The sequence below is a fragment of the Trichechus manatus genome, unplaced genomic scaffold (genome assembly GCF_000243295.1).
Source record: "Trichechus manatus latirostris isolate Lorelei unplaced genomic scaffold, TriManLat1.0 scaffold00033, whole genome shotgun sequence".
NCBI classification, from domain to species: Eukaryota; Metazoa; Chordata; class Mammalia; order Sirenia; family Trichechidae; genus Trichechus; species Trichechus manatus.
Genome location: NW_004443969.1, coordinates 9,839,809 through 9,858,909, shown reverse-complemented (window position 1 = coordinate 9,858,909; position 19,101 = coordinate 9,839,809). Strand labels below are relative to the sequence as shown.

Genomic DNA, 19,101 nt, shown 5'->3' with positions numbered 1-19,101 from the left:
AAGTAGCAGACTAAAGGTGAGAAGTGCTCTGGTGGAAAGATCTGAACCCAGCACCCAACTCCCTAATTTCAATGTTGAAGATCTCTATATATACACACATATATATTTACACATATATATGGAAAATACTGGTACATATAACGACCCCAGATCCTAAAGGACACCTGATGCCCAGAATCCATTTTCATTAAGGAATCAATCAGAGAATAAAAACTAATTGGAAAGTACTGTTATATCTTATTTTCTAAGATACGAAATTTCACATCCCATTCAGATTTTGAGTAAGGGCGCCTTTTAGAAGTAAATTCCTGAAGGAAATACTTAATGCCAAATTAATGATCAGACAACGGGTGGGAAAATGCCCAGCCTCAAAGCATTCTAAGCAATCTACAGAAAACGTGGAGAGGACCAAGAAGAATTGCATCCTTTTAGGGAAGAGTGGAAGTAGCCCTGGTGGCGCGCAGTGGTTAAGAGCTTGGCTACTAACCAAAAGGTTGATGGTTCGAACCCACCGGCGGTTCCGCAAGTGATAGATGTGGCAGTCTGCTTCCATAAAGACTACAGCCTTGGAACCCTATGGGACAATTTTACTCTGTCCTATAGAGTCGCTCTGAATCAATGGATTTGGTTTTTGAGGGAGGAGTGGGATAACTTCACATTAGACCTTTGGGAAACCACTTGCTTTTCAGGTCTCCAGGTGAGTGAACTAATCAGTGAGAAATGTTTCCAGAGCCTACTGGAAATTTCCATTTCTGCACAACAAGCAGATGTGTTGTGCCCATATGGCACTAATACATGATGTAAGCGCCACAATACCTCAGAGGTATCTTCTGCTTCCCTCCTGGTGATAAAGTCATGATTTATTCACATTCTTCAAGCTCTGTTTTGAAATGTTCCCTTCCTACATCTTAATAAGCTATGTATCTATCTTTACTATAACTCAAGCATAAATTTACCTGTGCAGCAAACTGTCTTGCTTCCTCTAGAGGAGCATCAGAAGGGAACTGATTTGTGAAGGAAGAACCATCAGGAAGACGGAATTGAATTCTAGCAATAGTACTATGAAAAAAGAAAGTTAAAGTTAGTATCTGTACCTCTATATATTCTCAAAGAATATCATTAAAGGCTGGAGGAAAATGGAAATAGAAATATGCACTAGTTTTTCTCCCTATGTCAGATCTTCTGTTATTTTTTAATAACAGCTTTATTGAGATATAATTCACGTAACATAAAATTCACCCTTTTAAAATATACAACTGAGTGGTTTTTAGTATATTCAGAGTTGAGCAACCATCACTACTACCTAATCCTAGAACATTTTCACCACTCAAAAAATACCCATCAGCAGTCACTCCCCATCATTCCTCTCTCCCAGCCACCGGCAACCACTAGTCTACTTTCAATCTCTATCTATTTATCTATTGTCAACTTTTCAGACAATTGGTATCATATAATATGTGGCCTTTTGTAATTGGGCTTTCACTCAGCATAGTGTTTTCAAGGTTCATCTGTTACAGCATGTATTGATACCTCATTTCCTTTTAATGCCAAATGTTATTCCATCGTGTGGAACATACCACTTTTTGTTTATCCATTCATCAACAGACGGACATTTGGGTTGTTACCACTTATTGGCTATTAAATGAATAATGCTGCTATGAACATTCATGAACCCGTTTTTGTGAGGATGTTTTCTCAATTCTACTGTACATGTACCTGAGAGTGGAATTGCTGGGTCATATGGTAACTCTATGTTTAACATTTTAAGAAACTGTCAAATTGTTTTTCAAAGTACCTGGACCATTTTATAATCCCACCAGCAATGTATGAAGGTTCTAATTTCTCCACATCCTTGCCAACACTTGTGATTATGATTTTTTAGTTATCATAGTGGGTGTGAAGTGGTATTACATGTGGTTTTAATACGCATTTCTCTAATGACTAATGATGCTGAGCAACTTTTCATGTGCTTGTTGGTCATTTGTACATCTTCTATGGAGAAATGTCTATTCATAGCCTTCACCTATATTTAAATAGGGCTTTTTGTCTTTTTATTGTTGAGTTATGAGTTCTTTACCTATTCTAGATACAAGTCCCTTACCAGATACATGATTTGCAAATATTTTCTCACATTCTGTGGGCTGTATTTTCACTTTCTTGATGGTGTCCTTTGAAGCACAAAAGTTTTTAATTTTGATGAAGCCCAATTTATCTGTTTTTTTCTATTGTTACTTTGTGCTTTTGGTGTCATACCTTAGAAACCACTGTCTACTCCAAGATCACAAACATTTCTTCCTGTGTTTTTTCCTAAGAGTTTTACATATTTAACTCTTCTATTTAGGTCTCTGAACCATTCTCAGTCAATTTTTTATATGGTATGAGGTAAAGGGTCCAAATTCATTCTTTTGCTTATGTATATCCAGCTGTCTGAGCACCATTTGTTGAAAAAATGATTCTTTCTCCATTGAATTTTTACTACCTCTGTCAAAAATCAATTGACTATAAATTTAAGGGTTTATTTCTGGACACACAATTTTATTCCATTCATCTATGTCTATCCTTATGCCACTTCCACACTGTCTTGGTTACTGTAGCTTTGCAGTACGTTTTGAAACCGGAAACTGTGAGTCCTCCAACTTTGTTCTTCATTTTTCAAAATTGTTCTTGTTATTCTGGGTCCCTTACACCTCCATATAAATTTTAGAATCAGACTGTCAACTTCTGCAAAAAAGCCAGCTGAGATTTTGATATGGATTGAACTGAATCTGTAGAACAGAATTTAGGGAATATTCCTATCTTAACAATATTATGTCTTCTGATCTATGAACATGAGATTTCCTTTCATTTATTTAGGTAATTTTAATTTCTTTCAACAATATTTTATAGTTTTTAATATATAAGCCTTACACTCTTTTGTTAAATTTATTCCTAAATATTTCACTCTCTTTGGAAAATAGTTTTTAAAAAGTTATTTTTCTGATTTATAAGCATAATGTTTATTAACTGTCCAATATGGAAAATACAGAAAAGAAATATTAACATAGTCTAACTAACAGGATGTACTGGGAATCTGAATTTTTTTCTTTTTTGTCTTCTCAACATATTTTTGTTTTGGGAACTGCCTCTCCGCTACTTCATGTCATTCATTCCGATGTGATTATCAGCCGCATTTCACTCACCTCCTTCATCACAGGGGTGGCATGTTACCCACCCAAACCAAAGAGCCTATACAAGTGAAAACACAGTGATTGGGCTGGAGGTGGCCACACGACTCACAATTCTCCTTAGACACTGCTATGGGTTTTGAGAGATACAGGATTAATCTTTTCTCTCTGGGATTATAAGCTCAAGATCCTGAAGGTACCAGAAAATACTGGGCTGTCCTGACATCATTTGGAGAATTTTCCAGAGAACAAAGTTAAAACAAAAAAAGCTAAGAGGCCAGAAAAAAAGAAGAGACAGAGAAGAAAAAGTCCTAATGACATCCTTTAGACCAATGGATCCAGCTATGCCTAATCAAATCTACTGCTGGATTTCCCAACAGCAGAGCCAACCTATTCCCTCTTTTGCTTAATCCTATTTAATTTGGGATTCTGACACAACTAAAGAATCCTAGTACACACGAGATAATCAACATAATCATTTGATGCTTGTGGTTTCTGTCTCTTGAAAATGACCTTTTTTAGGTCCTCTTTTAAAAGTTATATATTTAGTACTGTTATATTATATATTCACATTCAATGACAAATACCACTGGCAGCTCCCAAACTGGTCAATATGTCCTTCTGGAATTGACTACTTATTACAACCACAGCATGCATCAGTGTTAAAAACCAGCCCACAACTATTGTTCTCCTCAGCCCACACTAACACACAGATGTTTCAGCATGAAATAAAGTACCTTCTTTCTCTTGCATAAGATTCCCTCTTGACTTCCATTTCTGCCTGTTTGGCCAGCAAGGCAGCTGCTTTGGCAGCTTCTACTTCTTCCTTTGTCTTTGCAAAACGAGCAGCTCTCTCTGCACGGTCCTTTAAAACAATCGTTAGACACCAATTATCTTTCACAGCCAGAATGATCCATTCACACATTTCCAAACCCAAGTTAATGAGAAACACAAATATGCACGAAATTCCTTAAAGCCATACGTGAACTACTGCATTTTTCATGTTTACACACACAACGTGCATAGCGTGCCTAGGAAAATAATGCTCGAAGGTGCTGTGTGGTTGACAAAAACCGTATAACACGTGCGTTATTTGTGTAAAAATATGGTGCATCATTCTGGATCTGGTAATTTTTAGTTTTATCAACTATCAGGGACCTGAAGTTATTACTGAATAAACAAGGACTTCATTTTGCTCACTAGTATATATCCAGACCCTGGAACAAGGTCTGGCATGTAGTAGATGCTCAATAAATACCTGACAAACAAATGAACAAACACTATTAAGGTAGGCATGGTTTTCATATGTATCATACTGCTGAATTCTAAAAGCAATTATTGCAAAACCATCCTAAGCATCTATGATGTGTCCAAACCCTTTGTCTCAAGAAAAAAGAATGCTTGTAACTAAAGATTACTAGGTAACCAATTCTTAGCTTGTTTTCCAGAGAGTCCCTGAAAGCTGCCTTTTGACTTTCTTGATAAAATTCATAATATAAGAAAACATGGAGAAAAATCACTTTGAAAAAATCATCTAAAGAGGCAACCTTAACTGTATCTTAATTCAAAAAACTCTAATAAAAGGAAGCTGAGAATTGGTTACTCTTGGAGTCACCTCACTATTTTTGCATGCAGTGTCTTATAATAAACCAAAGTCAATGTGCACAGAAAAATAATTTTACAAATGTCCTGGAGTCAAGCATTGAAACTTTAAAATTAATACTCACCAATGCAATCTGCTGTTTTATACGCTCTCGAGCTGCCCTATCTTCTGCTTTTTCTCTGTTTCTTTCCTCTAACATTCTTTTCGTTAATTCTTCTTCTTGCTTTCTTCGATAATCCAACATTTCTTTTCCAGTTTTTCTTCTCTCAATTTCCTTCTTAATCTCTCTCTAAATTAAAGAGAAAATAAGTTTTAAGATAATTTGATAGTCTGTCCCAGATATTATTTTAAATGTAGAGCAAGCTGATTATAGGGTACACCTAAAGGAACAAAACTTGTTAAAATGTAAGGATCTATTAGAGTTTATTAACAGCACAGTTAATGGTCGAATGCCTACCAATTAATAAACCTTTGCCAATGGTTGTGTTAAAATTATGATGCAGTCAGTGTAAGTTGAAAGCAAGAGAATTACAGGTCTCTGATTTCTAAGATGAGTATGATACCTCCAAGGGCAACAAGGCAGTCATTTATTTGGCTTGAAGAAATGATAACCTTCCTATATTAACAATCAAAGTAATGATGCAGTTTAGACATACATGGTTAGAAAAATAAATGGTGCGCTAAAATACAAGCACAGGAGAAGGAAAATTCAGCAAAATGTCTACACATTTCTTTTCACAAAAAGGAACTTAAAATTCAATCTTCTGTCTGAAACCAAATAATCTGAATTCAAGTCCCTATATTCTCAGTGGAAAAGGCTCGTTGTAGAGGGAGAGAAGATGATCCAATTTATTTCTAGCTATTTAAAAAAAGAACACAAAAAGTGTATCATAGGAAGATACTAAAAAAGACAGCTAATTCCCTTCACAATGCTATAACACTGAAGCATAACTAGGGAGCCATCCTAGATCTACTCTTCACTGAACGGACAGGTAAAACAATGCTAGGTATATGGATTTTACCTGCTCTTCCTCTTTCCTCTTTTCTTCTCTCCTTTCTTCAAGTTTTTTGGTTAGTCTGTGTTTTAAAAAAAGACATTAACTGAGACACACATATTAACATCAAACACATTTAGGAGATTTATTTAGCTAAAAACAGCTGGGGAAGCACAGACACTAATAAGAAAAGGCCCTGGAAGCACAGCAACAATTTATCTACCAGGTTCCTGGTACCTAGACAAATCTATGAACCAATGGGAGCCTATCCTAAGTATCTTATCTCTACTTACCTTTAGTTTTCTTTTTGGTCTGATTTTTCTGATTCTGACTTTGAAGTATACAAATAGGTTTTCAAACAATATGTAAATCAATAACTTACAAATGTTTTACCCCTAAACACCAACATGGCACAAACTGTTAAAAATAAAAGCAAAACTTAACGGCATTTATACAAGCTAGCAGTAATACCAGAAACGCTGGTGGCATAGGGGTTAGGAGCTATAGCTGCTAACCAAAAGGTCAGCAGCTTGAATCCACCAGGTGCTCCTTGGAAACCCTATGGGCCAGTTCTGCTCTGTCCTATAGGGTCGCTATGAGTCGGAATGGACTTGACAGCATTGGGTTTACTAATAGTACCAAAATATACTGTTCTGATTTCCAAATGTAAGAAGTTCATCAATTAAAAACTAATAGTTCTAAAGTGAATAGCATGCAAAATGTGTGCGTAATTTTTAGCTAAAACAAAAATTAACCAAAAACTTAATGGTTCTGCAATTAGACAGTAGTGATGGTTGCAAAACCCTGTGAATATTCTAAAACACACTGAATTGTACACTTTCAAAGGATGATTTTGTTATGTGAATTATATCTCAATTTAAAAAAATGGTACTCTCTGATACGGACTTGGGTTACACAGGTATATGCATGTGTTAAAACTCAGCTGAACAACTTGTGCCAGAAATCAAGGAAGTGCTCACAAGGGCAGAAAAGCTAGCATGAAGGGGATTCCACTAACCAAATCTGGGGCAAAGTGCACACCAAAAAGTAATAAGAGTTAAAGATTATAACACATTAGAAGGAAAAAAAGGATCTACTGCTGAGGGGAGTTTATCAGTTGGTACAACCACTATGAAGACTAGCCAGTATCTATGACCCAGAAATTCCCACTACCAGATATATGCCCAAAAGAAATGTGTACATATGTTCACCAGGACATGCACAAGAATGTTCACAGCAACCCTATTCATAACAGCCCAAAACTAAAGATAGTCCTAATATCCATTAACAGTAGAATGGATAAATAAAATGTAGTATAGCTACACAACGGACTACTATACAGCAACAAGAGTGCACCAACTATTGACACATGAGCAACACAGATGAGCCACACAAACATGCTGTTGTTAGGTGCCGTCAAGTCAGTTCTGACCCATAGCAACTATACGTACAACAGAATGAAACACTGCCTGGTCCTGTGCCATCCTCACAACTGTTATGCTTTAGCCCATTGTTGTAGCCACTGTGTCAGTCCATCTCGTTGAGGGTCTTCCTCTTTTTCACTGACCCGGTACTTTACAAAGCATGATATCCTTCTCCAGGGACTGATCCCTCCTGACAACATGTCCAAAGTATATGAGATATAGTCTTGCCATCCTTCCTTCTAAGAAGCATTCTGATTGTACTTCTTCCAAGACAGATTTGTTCGTTCTTTCGACAGGCCATGGTATATTCAATCCTCTTTGCCAACACAATAATTCAAAGGCATCAATTCCTCTTCTGTCTTCCTTATTCATTGTCCAGCTTTCCTACGCACGTGAGGCGACTGAAAACACCATGGCCTGGGTCAGGCGCACCTTAGTCTTCAAGGTGACATCTTTGCTTTTTACACTTTAAAGAGGTCTTCTGCAGCAGATTTGCCCAATGAGAACTGTCTGATTTCTTGAGTGCTGCTTCCATGGGTGTTGACTGTGGATCCAAGTAAAATGAAGTCCATGACAACTTCAATCTTTTCTCTGTTTATCATGATGTTGCTTATCGGTCCAGTTGTGAGGATTTTTGTTTTCTTTATGTTGAAGTGTAATCCATATCACCCAAACATAATAGTGAGCAAGAGATCAAATATAAAAAGAATAACGTGGTACGATTCCATTATAAAACTCAAAAACAGGCAAAACTAATCTGTGGTGTTGGATTCAAGACAGTGGTTATCCTTGAGAAGGAAGTAGTAATTGAGGAGGGGCATTAATTAGGAAGGCTTCTGGGACACTGGTAATTTTCTATTTCTTGATCTGGGTGCTGGTATCTTTAAAAGTTTACTTAAAAAAAAAGTGATTAAGGGTGAGGGGAGGCAAATCAATGCTCTTCTCTACATGCAGGGGTGGTGGGGTTATCAAGGAATTATTGGGACAATGGGGAAATCTAAATATAGACAGTATATCAGATAATCTTACTGTATTAATTTACAATCTCTTCAGTGTGACAATGGTATTGTACTGTTGTTGCTTACTGTTGAGTTGATTCCAACTCATATTACATTTGTAGAACAGAGTAGAACAATCCCATAGGGTTTTCTAGGCTGAAATCTTTAAGGGAGCAGATCGCCAGGTCTTTTTCTTCCACAGAGCAGCTGGTGGGTTCAAACCACTGACCTTTGGGTTAGCAGCTGAATGCTTAAAACCACTGTGCCACCAGTGCTCCTGGTATTATATTAGTATCTGAAAATGTCTTTATTCTTAGGAGATACATGCTGAGGTGTTTAGGGATGATCTGAAATGATGTCTGTAAGTTTCATATGATTCAGTCAAAAAAACGATTTTTTCTTCATTATATTATTCTTTCAACTTTTTTAGGTTTAAAACTTTTCAAATTAAAAGGCTGGGAAGAGGAATTAACGGTACTATATATTATCCTTCCCAAAGAATTCTGTCCATTTTTAAATATAATGAAAATAATAAATTACAAAATATAAACAAAATATTTTGACTAAAAGATTTATGTATTCACATGAATCACTAAAATATTTTTATTTCCTTGTCCTTTAAAGAATAAAAAGTTTCATATACTTTAATTAGTATTAAAAACAAAAATTTAGATCTAACAATTACAGAGCACCGATCTGACAGTTAAAAATTAAGTTTACTTCCTTGACAAAAGGCAGCTCAAGGCTGAAAGACTATGTTCTTATTATGTACAAGGAAGGATAAATTTGAGCTGGTATCAATTTGAGTAGCTCACCTTTTCCCCTAACAAAATTAGTTCTCCTTGAAGTTAGATGAGAAAAAAGCCTCAGATCTAATGTTGAGTAATTAATTTTCCAAAAATTTAGTCTCTGGAAATAAATCTCATAGCCTAAGAGAAAAGTTAAGATCTTACATTTACTAATCCATCCCACCAAGTTTTAAGACTGAGTTTTTAATCTGTATAAAACGTATTTTAAAATACTATCAAAGTTAGATAAAAATCCAGCAATTTTTTCTTTGCAGAGCTTGATATTACAAAGTTCTATAAATACTCAAGTATACCACAGGGACTTATTGGCCCAATTTATCTGGGCTGAGAAAAAGCAAAGCAGTTTAGTTCTGTGAGACAGGAAAAGTGGCAGAACTTTAGGGTTTCAGAGTCCAATAAACCCTCGGATGATGCCAGGGAATACGTCAGTCAGTGGTATAAGAGCATCACAGAATCTACAGCAGGGTACGGTGAAAATGAAGGCAACCCTAAGGATTATAAATGATGAGCTAAGAGGACATTCAGGATAGGAAGATTACATAGGTTGGTGTTATTAATTATTTACAAGTGTCAATGAATCAAACTGCACAAAAGAAACAGAATTCCTAATTGGGTATGAACTCATATAAACAAAATACAGGACAACAGCTTGTGAATCAGTGTTAGAACCTAGGCTTTATAGCTCAACTAAGTCTGATAAATTTGTCTCAGCAATAAGAATTTGAAATGCGGTCTAAGATTTTAATTAAATGACCAGGGTTTTTCAAAGATTATCTAAGAATGAAAAGTTAGTTCCCAATAAAAAGTTTCATTATCAAGAGTTTATCAATAACAACAAAGAGAGTTAATTAACACTTCATCCAACTTCGATATTAGTATCCTTTTTCTTTTTTTAAATTTTTATTGTTCATTAGGTGGAAGTTTACAAAGCAATCAGTTTCCCATTCGACAGTTTGTATATAAAGTGTTCCATGACACTGGTTTCATCCCCACAATGTGTCAGCACTCTCCTCATTTCCACCCTGGGTTCCGTTTCCTTTTGTCCTGATTTTCTACCCCTTCCTGCCTTATCATCTTTGCTTTTGGGCAAATGTTGCCCTTTTGATCTTGTATAATTGATTGTTCTAAGGAGCCCGTCCTCTCAGCTGTTATTATTTTATGGGCCTGTCTATGGTTTGGCTGAAAGGTGATCTCTGGGAATGGCTTCATTTCCAGTTCAGAAGGGTGTCTTAGGGCCATAGTCTCAGGGATATTAGTATCCTTTTTAAAGCACCCAACCCACATATAGTTCATGCCATGGTCCTAACAGCATACTCGTTAAAAAAAATACGTATGTATTTGTTTCTATGTATGTTTATGTATGTATGTATGTATGTATCTCTGAGAGCTTCAACTTCTTTTTTTTTTTAGCTGAAGGAACCTTAGGTGCAGACCCAACCAGTTCTGATATGCTAATTATGAAAGTACATTGTGGTTGTTGTTAGGTGCCTTGAGTTGATTTTGACTCACAGTGACCTTATGTGACAGAGCAGAGTGGCCCCCATAGGATTTTCTAGGCTGTAATGTTTACAGGAGCAGATCACCAGGTCTTTCTCCCAAGGAGCCACTGCATAGGTTCAAATTGCCCAAATTTCGGTAGCAGCCGAGCACTTAACTGTTGTACCACCAAGGCTCCTTATAAAAGTAATAGTACTCAATAAACGCTAATTATAAAAGTAATAATGCTCAAAGAAGACAATATGGTAACCTCAGAACAAGGGAAAAAAATCCGTAATTCCTCTTTCATAGATATTAGTATAAACATTTTGGTGTATGTCATAAAGTCTTTAATTGATTGATACTACATATAACACATACACACCAGTACGTATGTTTATAAAAACTATTAATTAAAAATGGTATATTATATTCTATTTGCAGAACCATACAGGCAGACACCAACTGACATTCTCTTACATAGGAATGGAAGCTATTTAAGAAACAACAGCCACAGAAACTCCTCTTTCCTACTGCCCTAAATACAAACAGTGCCTGATTCCAACCCACCCTATAAAGCTGCTGCCTGACGTATTTCTTCCTTCCTTTCCAAGTCTCTGAACTCTTTCCCAGAATTCTGGTTTTCATTTCATCCAAGAGTGGTACAAGTAAGAACACACAGTGACAGGCCTGGTACGAGCAAAACAGAATGAAACAAAAGAGGATGGGCCCCTGAGAACCTTGGTTCCCTGCTGCTGTTCTAGTCTTATACCGTTTCCTCACCGCTGTGAGAGGATCTATCCTGTTTTTCACCTCAAAGTCTTGGCTCTGCCCCAATTCCTGTAAAGAATGTACAGAACAATCAGAATCAAGGCTTTGCTGAAAGGAAACTGATCTTGAGTCATAGGCGAACCCAAAGAACCAATGTCAGCAATCATTCTGAACTTTGTTTGCTCATAGTATCTGTGTGAACAAGAAAGTATCAAGTCTCCCTGAGAAATTTTTAAAACTTCCATATGATGCTAAGTGGTTTAAGTCAGCATTAAAAAATACTCCTGATAACTCACTGATTATTCACAGCTCATATAACTTTTAAGAATCATAGCGAAAAGACTATGATTTGATAATTACTGTATCATTAAAAATACAAAACTAGAAACAAAAAGTCAGAAATTTGCATTCATTATTAGACCAACCAACAAAAAATGAGATTCAGTAGACACCTACTTATGCAGAAACCAGGCTCAGTACACAGTCATAAAATTAGCTGAAGCCCTTGCCCATCAGGAGCTTTTTATACTATGGTATGGACAGATTACTGGAGCCCTGGTGGCACAGTGGTTAAGAGCTACGGCTGCTAACCAAAATGTGAGCAGTTTGGATCCACCAACCACTCCTTGGAAACCCTATGGGGTAGTTCTACCCTGTCCTATAGGGTGGCTATGAGTCGGAATCAACTCGATAACAATAGGTTTGGCTTTGGTTTATGGACAGATTATAAGCAGAAGTGACAGATGGAAACACACATAACAGTAAAAGGGAGGTTCGCAGAATGACCAGACGTATAAGCTTACTGATGACTTCAGAGATACAAAAAAGCTTTACTGCCAGAATGTAATCTTTATAAACCAAAACCTGTTGCCGTCGAGTCGATTCTGATTCATAGCGACCCTAAAGGACAGAGCAGAACCGCCCCATAGGGTTTCCAAGGAGTGCCTGGTGGATTTGAACTGCCGAACTTTTGTTTAGCAGCTGAGCTCTTAACCACTGCACCACCAGGGCTCCTGTAATCTTTACAGTTAAAAATAAGCTGGTCAAGTAATCAAATATTACAACACAAAATTATGAAACTTCATCTGTGTAACTGTGGCTTTCATTCAAATTAATGAAATAACTGAAAACATCTTTTTAACAAAATACTACATTACAAAAAAAAAAAGCAAACCTTTCCACTCTGACGGTGAGGTCTTCTGCAGGTCTTGGATTTGAACACTCACTAGGATCCTGAGAGGGAGTGGCATGGCCTGAACTTTCTCCTCCTTAATTATTAAATAAAAAGAAAAAAGAATACTGTTTTTAATGCTAACTATTAGAAGGTATGAATCTTTTCAGTTTCAACATTTGTTAATAATCTTGTTTCTTAAACATTACATATTTTCCGTAAAAATAAAAGTAGAGATAAGAAATCAGCTACTACTAATCCTAAAGTCTGGATCTGGATAAAATGGTGTATACATGGCAAATAAGGCACTCATAAGGGCCACCAAGGCAAAGGTCAGAGGTAAAACATGAAAAAATATCAAATAACCTGGCAGGAGGGGGTATAGCAAAAGCAGAATAAGTACACCTGGCCATGCATGGACTGTCTTCACTCAAGAGCAGTGCTGTCCAATATCTATGCTGTCCAAAATACTGGAGACATGTGGCTACTAAGCACTTGAAATGGGGCTAATGCAGTTAAAGGACTGAATTAATTCTATTTATTTTCAATTAACTTTAAATAGCCACATGTATTTATGATTTATGATATTGAACATGTAGATCTAGAGGTCAAGTTTGATCTTGGTTATAGCTCTATAATGGTCCCAAGGAATCTGCTTATGCCAAGCAGAAAATTCCTTAGAGATGCTCTTTGTTTTTATACCAGTATTCCTTTAAGGATTTTTTTAAGGACTGAAATTTGTCCTGGCCTGTTCTAGTGGACAGCAAGGGCCTGATACTTTCTTAATGTATGCCTGGTACCTCTGTTTGTCTTTTCCTCCCTTCCCACTCACCAACAACTTGATTCTTCTTTACATTTATGATCTTTTAAAGAGCAAGGACTGTGAAACCACAAAGCCTGAGTCCAAGTCAAAGTTCTGTCAATTTAGTAAGTTACTTAACCTTTCTGTTCCTCATCTGTAAAATGAGAGTAGTAAACTTATGGAATATTGAATATGCTAGGAACTGCCAAAAAAATGAACAAATCTGTCTTGGAAGAAGTATAGCCAGAATGCTCCTTAGAAGCAAGGATGGCAAGACTACATCTCAGATACTTTGGACATGTTATCAGGCAGGATCAGTCCACGGAGAAGGACATCATGCTTGGTAAAGTAGAGGGTCAGCGCAAAAGAGGAAGACCCTCAAAGAGATGGACTGACACAGTGGCTGCAACAATGGGCTCAAGCATAACAACGATCGTGAGGATGGCGCAGGACTGGGCAGTGTTTCGTTTTGTTGTACATAAGGTCGCTATGAGTTGGAACCGACTCGACGGCACCTAACAACAACCACCTCATAGAGTCATTGTAAGAATTACATGAGTTAATACAAGTACTTAGAACTTTACTGAAACTGACACATAATAAGTGCTTTAGTTATTATAGTAGTAGTAGAAATAATTATTATTACTAAGTATTTCTTATAACTTTGCTATTCTTAGTATCTCCTTTTATGTTTAAGGAATTTTAGATACATCTTTAAAAAATATTTTTAGAACTGTGAAAATGTTTAGAACAACGTCAAAAAACAGAATGAATGGGTGTGGGGAAAAAATAAAAAAGAACAACCAAAAAGAGTTTTGTTCATTAAGTCTGATATAAGATGATGAACAAAGTATGAGCAGGCCAACTTCTTAGAAAAATGATATAATTCAAGGTGACAGAATTATTTCGTATCTATTTGGCTTCTACCTTCTTCAATGACTTTTAAGCTTAAAAGAGCAGAACATACATAATTAAGACACTATTTAAGCCCCAAATAGGTAGGTAAATAGCAAGAGCATCTAGTAGCCTAAAGCAAAGGCTCTAAATCTATTTATGGTAAACTTCTAAGTTCCCAAAGTAGTGTATCATGAAAAAACTAGAAAATCATAGAATCATGGTTGAAAGTTGTTATGGACTGAACTGTGTCCCCACAAAATATGTGTTGTAAATCCTAACCTCTATGCCTGTGATTATAATCCCATTTGAGAATAAACTGTCTTTGTTATGTTAACAAGGCAGGATTAGTGTGTAGGGTGTGTCCTGAGTCAACCTCTTACAAAATATAAAAGCAGCAGATTAAGCAAGTAGAAATGGGGGAAGACAGATGCCAATCTACATGGAAATCTCCAAGAAACCAGGAAGCAAAAGCTGAAGAGACAAGCACCTTCCTGCAGGGCCAACAAAGACAGAAAGCCTTCCCCAAGAGTCAGCACCCTAAATTCAGAGTTCTAACCTCCTAAACTGAGAAGATAAATTTCTGTTGTTAAAGCCATCCACTTGAGATAATTCTGTTATAGCAGCACTAGATAACTAAGACAGAAGTCTCTGAGAAATTATGAGTAACAATAGGCAGATATTTCCCAATTTTTAGAAAGAGAAAAAAGTTAAGAATCTAAGAAATATGTCACTTTGAGCCCTGCCATGGACTGTAATTGTGTCCCCCAAAAATATGTGTCAACTTGCCTAGGTCATGATTCCCAGTATTGCTTGGTTGTTCCATTTTATGATTTGATTATCCTCATTTTGTGATGGGTTGTAAATGCTACTAGCCTTTATGGCTGTGGTTATGGTCCCATTTGGGAGTGAGCTGTCTGTTACTTTAATGAGGCAGGATTAGGTCTTGTCAGTGAGGATTAGGGTGGGGTATAACACCCTTACTCAGGTCACAGCCCTGATCTGATGTAAGGGGAGTTTCCCTGGGGTGTGGCCTACATTACCTTTTATCTTACAAGAGATAAAAGCAGAGATAAGTGAGCGGAAAGTGAGGGAACTGCTACCACCAAGAAAGAAAAGCCAGGAGAGGAGCATGTCCTTTGTATCTGGGATCCTGGTGTTGAAAACCTCCTAGACCCAGGGGAAGACTAACGCCAAGACACATGTAGATCTCCAAGGAACGCCAGGCCCACAGATGTTGAAAGGAGATAAAGACCTTCCCTCAAAGCCAACAGACAGAGAAAGCCTTCCTATAGAGCTGTGGCCCTGAATTTGGACTTCTAGCCTCCTAAACTGTAAGAGAATAAATTTATGTTTGTTAAAGCCTTCAGCTTTTGGTATTTCTGTTATAGCAGCACTAGGTAACTAAGACAAGCCCCAATAAAACTGCAGAACCTAAGCATATTATAGTCAAAGTGTTGAAAACCAGAGAACGAAAAAAATCCGAAAAGCAGCCCCCTTTCCCCCCCCCAAAAAAAAACAAAAAAAACAACAAAAAACCACATTCCATACGAGGGGAAAAAAACTGGATGACCATGGACTTCTAATCAGAAAATTATGGAGACCAGAAAACAGTGGAATAACATCTTTAAAGTACTGAAAGAAAAAACTGTCAATCCCAAATTTTACATCAAGCAAAATACCCTTCCAGAATAAACATGGAACAAAGACATTTTCAGATAAAAGTAAACTAAGAAAATTCTTTGCCAACAGAACTGCACAATGAGAAATGCTAAAGGAAAATTTTCAAACTGAAGGGCAATGATACATATTTTCAGGAAGGAATGAGGAATTTTGGAAAATGACAAACATCTAGATTAATGTAAAGGATAATTATTCTTTTGTAGTCCTAAATGGACTATATCCATAATATAGTTCCCTAGTTCTGTATGCATCCAGAACTTGAATGATCTGAAGACGTAAAATCTCAAAATGACACTACTGAGAGGGAATCTGCTAGCTGTTCTTTAAATATTCAAAGACATGTCATGTGTAAATCCAGAAAGCAGCATTAACTTAAAGTTAATGGGAAGTTATAGGGCACCAAATTTCAAATCAATAAAAAGAAGAATTTTTCTAAAAACTAGAGCTGTTCAACAATAGAACTGGCTTCCAAGAAAGGTAATGAGCTTCCCTTCATTAAATGCACTCAAGCAGAGGCTTGATGACTGTCAGAGATGCGGGAGTGGAATCATCCTTCAGGATACTGATATTCTAACTTTAGATTTACCTAATCGAGTGTTGCTTAATGAACAAAAACTAAACCTATTGCTGTCAAGTCGATGACAACTCATGGAGACTCCATGTATTACAGAGAAGAACCGCTCCACAGGCTTTTCTTGGCTATAATCTTTACAAAAACAGATCACCAGTCCTTTCTTCAGCAGCGCCACTGGGTGGGTTCAAACCATCAACCTTTGGGTTAGTAGACAAGCATAAACCGTCTGTACCACTCCGGGCCCTATGCTGCTCAATACAAGGCTGTATTAAACCAAACATCTCTGGCCACAATCCCCAATATACACTATAAAACTTTTTTTGGCCTTTTTTAAAAAATCATTGCCTTTGCAGTTACACTTCTTATTTCTGTAAGTTCTATTTTACAATTCTCTTTTAATTTCAATTAAAATAATACAAATACTAGCCCCTTAAACGTGTGTAGCATTTCATAGTTTGTAAAAACAATTCCAAATACACTGGTTCATTTGAATCTTTCAAAATCTTCTGAGGTAGGTTAAGAATAGATTTATAAAAATTCTAGGTGTCATAATGACATTCCCTGAACCAAAGCACAGTAGCAGAAATTACTGATCAACTGTTTTGTACTGTTGACTACTTGGGCTTAAAGGGTATATTCCTTGAATTTATCCTCTTCTGCCACTAAATGACACAGAAATGTATTCAAGACAACCCTTGACCTTTTTTTCTCTAAATTTTATTTTGTTGCTATTGTTGAGAATATACACAGCTCAACAGTTTCTACATGTACAATTTAGTCACACTGATTATATTTTTTGAGTTGTGCAACTATTCTCACCCTCTTTTTCTGAGTTGTTCCTCCCCCATTAACATATATTCACTGCCCTCTAAGGTTCCTACCTAATCTTTCAAGCTGCTGTTGTAAATTTAATTCCATACAGATAGTTCTTAATAGAGCATAATACTCAAGGCAGTCCTTTCTTACTAGTTAAGATAAACTATTGTTCAGTTTTAGGATGACTTCAGGGGATATTTTTGGTTCAAGGTTTAAAGATTGTATCAGGGCAACAGAGTCAGGGGTTCATCCACTCTCCCTAGCTCTGGAAAGTCTAGAATCCATGAGAATTTGAAATTCTGTTCTGCATTTCCCCATTTTGATCAGGATTCTTCTACAGAATCAAAATGTTCAGTAACAGTAGCCAGGCACCATCCATTTCTTCTGGTCTTATGGCAAAGGAGGCAGTTGTTCATGAAGGCAATTTGCCACACATTCCACAGCCTCCTCCTATTCCTGACTCCCCTTATTCCTCTGTTGCCCCAGATGAATAGAGGCCAACTATGCCTTGGATGGCTGCTTGCAAGCTTGTAAGACCCCAGGCACTACACAATGAACTAGGAGGTAGAACAGAAGCACTGAACATGTTACTAGGCCAATTAACTGGGATGTCTCATGAAACCATGACCCTAAACCTCCAAACCAAGGAACCAAATCCCACGAGGTATTTGGTTATACATAAGTAGCCTCAGCAGCTACTCTTTTTATAATTTTTTTTGGTCGTCGTCGTAAATATATCACACAACTTTTGTCAATTCAACTTTTTATGAGTGTACAACTTATTGACAGCAATTACAATATCAGCTGCGCAACCCTACCTTAATCAATGCAATTTTTCCATCACTGTTAATCCCCCTTTTTCCCCTCTCCCTCCCAACCCTGGTAACCACTAATAAACTTTGGTCTCTATACATTTGCCTTTTCTTGTCTTTTTATGTGAGGTCATAAATATTTGTCCTTTTGTGACTGGCTCATTTCACTCAGCACAATGTCTTCCAGCTCTATCCCTGTTGTAGCATGTATCAAGACTTCATTTTTCCTACTGGCTGAGCAGTAGTATTCCATTGTATGTATGTACCACATTTTGTATATCTATTCATCTGCTGATGGGCAATTAGGTTGTTTAGAACCATCCCTGCATTCCTAGAATGAATCCCATTTGGTCATGGTGTATGATTCTTAATATGCTGTTGGATTCTGTTCACTAGTATTTTGTTGAGTATTTTTGCATCTATATTCATAAGAGATATTGACCTGTAGTTTTCTTTCCTTGTGGTGTCTTTGCCTGGTTTTGGTGTCAGGGTTACGTTCGCTTCATATAATTAATTACTAAGTATTCCTTCCTTCTCTATCTTTTAGAAGAGTTTAAATAGTATTAGCTCCTCCAAATGTTTGGTAGAATTTCTGAGCAAAGCCAGCTGATCCAGGACTTTTTTTGGTTGGGAGGTTTTCGATCAATGTCTTCACTTGTTATGTGCCTACTGAGGCTTTATATTTCCTCTTGAATCAATCTGGGTAGGCTGTGTGCTTCTAAGAATTTGTCCATTTCATCTAGGTTTTCCAGTTTGTTGCCATACAGTTGTTCATAATATTCTGTCATATTTCTCTTTATTTCTATCAAGTCATCGTAGTGTCTCCTCTTCTCATTTTTTATTTTGGTTATTTGCATCTTTTCTCTTCTTTTCAGTCTAGCTAAAGGTTTGTCAATTTTAGTGATCTTTTCAAAGAACCAACTTCTGGTTTTATTATCTCTGTTGTTTGTCAGTTTTTTATTTCTGTTCTAATCTTTGTTATTTCCTTTCTTCTGGTAGGTCTAGGCTTCGTTTGCTCTTCTCTTTCTAGTTCCTGGAGTTGTTGAGTTAGGCTGTTTGAGATCTTTCTTCTTTTTTTATGTAGATATTTACTGCTGTAAGTTTCCCTC

At 36.8% G+C, this 19,101-nt stretch overlaps 1 protein-coding gene across 2 annotated transcripts in view; it reads right to left on the bottom strand.

The window, feature by feature from the left end:
- UBXN4 (UBX domain protein 4) overlaps positions 1-19,101 on the bottom strand; it is a 40,291-nt gene that overhangs the window by 6,952 nt on the left and 14,238 nt on the right. For both annotated transcript variants that reach the window (XM_004375092.2, XM_023730203.1), the window contains exons 6-10: positions 12,415-12,508; positions 5,790-5,844; positions 4,892-5,056; positions 3,902-4,029; positions 957-1,059 (exon numbers count right to left, since the gene is read on the bottom strand). In XM_004375092.2, the coding sequence (XP_004375149.1) occupies positions 957-1,059; positions 3,902-4,029; positions 4,892-5,056; positions 5,790-5,844; positions 12,415-12,508 (545 nt within the window). The remainder of the gene's footprint in view (positions 1-956; positions 1,060-3,901; positions 4,030-4,891; positions 5,057-5,789; positions 5,845-12,414; positions 12,509-19,101) is intronic.